Here is a 6,425-nt window from a genome sequence, read left to right on the forward strand (position 1 = left end):
CTATGAAGCTTGCCACCTCAGAACCTCCTTCAAACACACGCGTACGACGGTTCCTTGTCTGCCATACATTATGTAAAAATAAATATCTAACGATTTGAGTGCTGATGAGGAGGGCAGGACTTCCTGAATTCTTGCCTCCAAGGAATAGGTCAGTCTTGAAGAACCTAATTTTCCATGTTCTTTGGAGCCACTTGCATATTTTCCCTACGAGGCCTTTAATAGTTGGGCAGTCCATGAATAGGTGGGCCAGATCTTCTCTAGCCATCCTGCACCCCAAGCATCGATCTAACCCAATCCCTCTCTCCTGAATCTTCACCCCTGTCTCGGTAGAGCACCCCAAATTACCTTCCATAGAAAGCCCTTCATGTGCTGCGTAACCTTTCGCTTCCATATGCACTCCAATACTTGCTCCCACCTTTCCTCCGGCCATTGCTTTTTCCATAGCTTGTTTAAGGGGCTATACCAATTCTTCTTATGCGTCATTGTCTGATAACTCCTTTTAGGATGGGGTTTCCCTAATAGACTGCTTCCGGGCCATTTCCAGGCATTCCAGTCAAACACCAAATCACAGATTGGCATCACTAAATTGTCAAGCTCCTTCATCACTTTGTGGACCAGCAAGACCACCAAGCTATTGAGTTGGTACTGGGTAACCAGAAGGTCAATGGTTTTCCAACTCTTGTTGCCACTGTCCCAGAAGTGTCCAAGCCGCTTCACACACTTATTATTCAATTTCCTGGTTGTCTCAATCCAATAGCGAGTTTGTGGCAGATCTACAACTTTGGACAGCCAGGGGGACCAATGCAAAATGGAGTTCTTGAAGTATCTGACTTCTTTCCCCCACTTTAAGACTCCTGATGCTCTCTTGCATTTTCTTACCAATTCTCCAAAGGTAGACCACTCCGGGGCAAACAGTTTGTCATGAACCTCCACCTCTCTCCACTTTCCACCATCCGAGCCAAGTTTAGATGTTTCTATCATATCTCTGACCATGACAGCCCAAACTTGATCCTGTTTTAGCCAAGGAGACAACAAACTTGGTGCAACAAGCTTCTGCATGGGCCACAGGGTTGAGAATTCCAAGGCCTCCTTGATTCACCGGTCGAGCAACTAATTCCCATCGGGCCCACTGCCATGGCCTGGAGGATTTCATGTTGTTTTTCCATAAAAACCTTTTTACTGGTTTTAATAACTCTTTCCAGTGACACTTAGCCAACTTGAGAAGCGGGCTAGTGAAGGCAATGTAAGGAATCATAAAGGCATTTATCACTTTTATCTGACTTGGGAAAGGGAGAAGCGCATACTCCCACCTACTCATTTTTGTTTTTATTTTCTCAAGAACCCACTCAAATCTTTGCTTGTGAGTCACGTCCACCGCGAAGGGGGCTCCGAGATGCTTGAATATATTCCCTTTTGTGACAATCTCCCCCGACCAGACAGAACTTATGCAGGAATGTGTGTAAATTGCATGCCGCTTTTGGAGAGAGAGAGAGAGAGAGAGAGAGAGAGAGAGAGAGAGAGAGAGAGAGAGAGAGAGAGAGAGAGAGAGAGAGAGAGAGAGAGAGAGAGAGTCCTGATTCAAGACCTCTGAGGAGCTAACGTGCTTGCTCGTGTGTATGTGCTCCTGTCCTGCAGGGTTTCTTCAGGCAAGAAATGGAAGCTTTGTGTGGAAAAGCAGACCATGTCGCTTATGGATGACATGTGGGAGATAGCAAGCAAGTTCTGTGTATTAGAGCTATGGATGCTAGCACTTCTAGTGTGCAGTGTGTGGATGGGAATGAAAGCGAGCCGGGGTGCATACGCCACACACACCCGCCAAACCTCTCTGCTCGTTGCTGTCATGGAGGCTACTGTAGGAGGCTGCCTGAGGCTCAACACGTTGGTCATGGGTGATAAAATCCTTAGCTACGGCATGGTAAGAACTGAGGTGAGAAGGAAAAGCGAGAGAGAGAGAGAGAGAGAGAGAGAGAGAGAGAGAGAGAGAGAGAGAGAGAGAGAAATAGGGAGGGAGAGGGAATCACGCATTGAAATTGCAATGGCATTACATGTTGATGCTCGCAAGCAGAGCTTGCTTAGCAGCAGATCCCTTCGCTGTGACCACACTTGTGAATTTGTATGGCAGGTGTGGTGCCCTTTCCAAGGAAGAACACACTTTCAAGCACCAAAAAAATCATGCTATCCCTACGTTGAATTCAATGACATCTGCTTGTCTTAAAAATGGCCAAATTTCATAACATGGAATGCATTTTTGTCTATATATACAGAACAAGGGGAAGCAGGTAAAGCTCTCCTTTTGTACCTGGCTAGATGCATATCATGCTTGTATTTTGCAAGCTTGCTGTGAAGTAGGGAGTAAAGACATTTGCACTCAGATGCATTTCTATATCATTTGCATGGGGTCCGATGCCAACATCCATCGAATATACTCTGTTCTTCATGCATATGGCAGCTCCACAAGTACAAAAAATATAGGGATTGTTTTTGGCGCACTTGCTCACCTCGATGTTGTCATCCTAAATGCATGTCACAAGATATGCAACAGAAAGAGATTTAGTAGCTACAGAATAGGTGTTCAAGCAAATATGGATACTTGCAAGCTTGAACCCAGATGAAGTGCTACTCGTCCTGTCGTGCAACTTTCTCACCTTGCAAGCCCTAATCCTATCTCGCAGAGCTCTCTCATCACTGCATCATCATCAACTTCCTCACCTTCGAAGCCACAACCCTACAAAGTTTTCTCCTCACTGCATCATCATCAACTTCCTCACCTTTGAAGCCACAACCCTACAAAGTTTTCTCCTCACTGCGTCATCATGAGCTTCTACAGATCTATCATCCCTCTTTGCACTTTGTATAATGGAGCCACATTATGGGTCCACATTCACCGAAAGCCATCTCCAATTTCTCTCGGAATCTGAGAGTGACATTCTTTGCAAAGCGATGGGCTCTCACCATTGCTAGGTCCTTGCCTTTGTGATCCCGTCTCCTCGCCATTGCACAGCCCTGCATGCACCCTTACTTCATCAAGGCACCTTCTGATGGGATTGCAACAGAGAAACGGGAAGTCTGCGCAACAAAATTTATCAATCGACTTGACAATAATAAGGTGTGCAATTTGGGAATATGTCTGATGAAGCGGGCCTGACTTTAGGAAATCCATGAGGAAGCTCTTCCAGATTTCAACTCTAATGGCGGCATTAGCAGGATTCTAGGGCCCCCTGAATTCCTTTTGGTGATTGTGGAGCAGGGAGAGACATGGCAATGCAGTGTAAACCACCTCAATGGTAGCCTTGCTCTTGGAATGTAGAGCCCACACAAATGATCCAGAGAAGCTCTCTTAGTTATGTCATTTCCCTCTTGTAACAGGTCTTGAGTTCCAACTCTCCTCTCTCTCTCTCTCTCTCTCTCTCTCTCTCTCTCTCTCTCTCTCTCTCTCTCTCTCTCTCTCTCTCTCTCGCACAGCTTGCCAACATGCTATCTCTCAACGGCTTGTCCCGACAAAAAGCTATTGATGTTCCAATAGAGGCGTGCCACGCCCTTGCACCTAGCATTGATACACTCACCGGCAATTGATCGGCAACATCACAACGTCATAGGGCATGACTAACCAGTCACCTTGATGAAACAGATTCCAATTGATTCTTATATCTTTCCTAATTTACCAAATTTAGTACCCCTTACTAGAGGAAAGCGAGTTAAATGGGTAGCAAGAAATTCTCATCGAGGAGAAAAAAAAAGGGTCTTGGAAGAAAAAAACATGTAAAACCTTGAGCTCACAATGAGATTGATAGTAAAGGGTTGTTGGAAACTGTTGTAATGACAAATCTTTGTTTGGCAACGTTGAGACACCAACGTTCAATGTAGCTTCCAATCTATACTCTATACTATTATAAAAGGGGGAGGCATTCTTGCTCCCTCCCTCGGACACGTGTCACTCTCTCCTCAATCCAACTAGTGTGCTTTGAACCCATTATGCTCAGCGAGAGAAAAAGCTTGCGCGAAAAGGGAGAAAGAGAGGCGGTTGAAGGCCATCGGCGGTACTAGTGAAGATAAGCACAAGTGAGTGCATTGAAAGTTGGAAAAGCATTTGAGCGAGCATCATCTAAATGAAGGTATGCTTAAGAAGTTGCTTGCTAATGCTTGGTGGAAGGTAATATATGAACCAAATTCAAGACAATCGCGAAAGATAAATTGAGCATGAAAATATGGTTTTTATGTTTTTTTTGAAGCATTTCATTTAATTTTTGTGGTTTACTTTGCTAATTTGTGCTTGAGTGGCTGTTGGGATTTGATGGCCATCCACATGTCTAAAGGGGTTGAAAATGTCACATAAATGGCAACAAAAAAAATTAGGAATCTCATTCGCATGGCAATTACAATAGTTGCTTGTCCACTCGGACAAACAAAAATTTGTAAAGTTGGTCCATTGAACTGCAATAGCCTTACTTGCTCAACCAAATCAAAATGTTTTTATATATCATAACGTCAATCTTTAAAAAATAAGTTGAGAGCATTTGAAAGGTACGTCAACATCCAAGCCAAGGCCCTCATCCAATGTAATGCATGAAAAATGGAATAGCAATGGGAGATTTTGCCATGCTATGTGGAATGGCTATCCTCAAATTTGAGTGTCTATTGAAATTATACGGTCCATGTCCAATCCTAACCTTGGGCTCCCAATGACCTGCTTGTCAATTGTCACTTCTCTAGGATGCATGTTGTCTCCTTTATGGCTTGTCGAAATCTAAGCACTAATATACCATAGAATATGTTACTTGGAAGCATGCTATAATCTCAATAGTACTATAGCATACATCTATTGCTTAGAGTTCGATACGGAACAACTTCCACCTATGCACTCTTTTGTTGACCTTGGCAGGCCTTGTGATTTTATCACTTGTTGTTAATGAAAGAGAGAAGATTTTTTTTTTTTGGGGACATCTGCGCTCTTTAGGAAATCAAAGCTGAAGGAGAAGATCTCATCAGAAGACTCAAGGAAATACACCCCGAGGTGAGGTGGTACTCGTCTTCCCATAACAGGGGCTCAGGAGGGACTGCCATTGGTATCAAGAATCAGCTAGCCGACAGGATTTCAGCTAGTCGAAGCCACCAGTATTGGTGCTCGGTCCAGCTTCCATCCCCCTTCAACTGCGAGCTGGTCTCTATCTATGCTGGAGGAACCTCAGCCAACAGGGCACAGATCTGGGAAGAAATATCTGCAATTCCAGGGCCGATTATCCTCCTAGGTGACTTCAACATGGTCGAGGCCAGAGAGGATAGATTTCTCAGGAAAGGGAAAACCCTCCAAGGTAACGAGAAAACAAAATGGGAAGCATGCAAAGGGAAACATGACCTTTGGGACTCTGGCACTGAGGGCTGCTTCACCTGGCAGAACTACAGCAAGGGTGAGCTTGCAAGGAAGGCTAGATTGGATAGGTGCTACTTCTCCCTCTCAACTGCCAATAGGTTCAACAGAGTCAAGTCCAAGCCCTCATTCACCACATGTGCCTCTGACCACTACCCACTGGTTATCACATGTGATGACAAGTCCTCCAAAATGAGGAACAGCTGGTTCCACACGGATCCCCATCTGTTTGCTCTCACAAAAGTCCAGGCAAAAATGACAGAAATTTGGACCAGGGCCTTCACCAACAAAGACACCCCAGCTAAGAAGTGGAACAAGGCCGTGAAAGATACTCAACACTTTCTCATTGCCACTAGAAAAGAAGCCACGCAAGCTAGAAGGGTAAGGGCAGAGGAAATGTATGCAGAACTGGGTCAGTTGGAAAATTCTCAAACCACGACTTCTATCACTCAAAACAGAATCTCCTCCCTCAGAAATCAATTAAGAGTTGAGGAGGACAAGGCCTTGCAACATACCAAGCTCTTCTTCAAGGAATGGTGGGCAGGCAAAGCAGATAGACCCTCAAAAGAAATGTTCAGAAGCCTCAGGAAAAAAAACACTAGAGATACGGTTCCCATGCTCAGCACCGACCAGGGGAAAGCCATTAATGAAGCACAGAACTTGGACTTCGTCAGGGGCCACTTTGAGAAACTTTTTAGCCCAAAGGAAGTCCTCAGAGAGGAAGTCGCCAGAAGCAGGGAAACCATCTGGAAGTTCAGAAGGAAGGTCATCCTGTAGGAAGACCTGGCACTCCTCGACTCCCCTCTGAGCTTAGTTGACCTCAACATGGCCATAGAAGGACTAAAGCCCAACAAGACCCCTGGCCTTGATGGACTACCTGCTGAATTCTTTCAGTGCTTCCAAAAACTCCTCACCCCATTTCTCCTGAGAGTCTGGGAAGAATCGGTGAAGTTCCAAGCCCTGCCCAACCTCCTAAATACAGGGGTGATCAAGTTGCTCCACAAAAGAGGGTCGAAGGAAGACCTCAACAATTGGAGGCCTTTGACCATGTTAACCACTG

General features: G+C 45.1%; 1 protein-coding gene across 1 annotated transcript; it reads left to right on the plus strand.

Annotated features, from left to right (window-relative positions):
- Positions 1-3,007: 3,007 nt before the first annotated feature.
- LOC147435703 (uncharacterized) lies at positions 3,008-6,142 on the plus strand. Its single transcript, XM_086487768.1, has 2 exons — positions 3,008-3,106; positions 4,955-6,142. Exons 1-2 carry the CDS (start codon positions 3,008-3,010, stop codon positions 6,140-6,142), a joined length of 1,287 nt encoding a protein of 428 aa, XP_086343894.1.
- Positions 6,143-6,425: the final 283 nt, after the last annotated feature.

This window comes from Adiantum capillus-veneris, chromosome 18 (genome assembly GCF_014529385.1).
Source record: "Adiantum capillus-veneris isolate H3 chromosome 18, ASM1452938v2, whole genome shotgun sequence".
NCBI classification, from domain to species: Eukaryota; Viridiplantae; Streptophyta; class Polypodiopsida; order Polypodiales; family Pteridaceae; genus Adiantum; species Adiantum capillus-veneris.

Coding starts and splice junctions, on each gene's coding strand:
- LOC147435703 (XM_086487768.1), top strand. CDS start 3,008: ATGCACCCTTACTTCATCAAGGCACCTTCTGATGGGATTGCAACAGAG. Junction 3,107..4,954: donor ATCGACTTGACAATAATAAG/GTGTGCAATTTG, acceptor TGCGCTCTTTAG/GAAATCAAAGCTGAAGGAGA.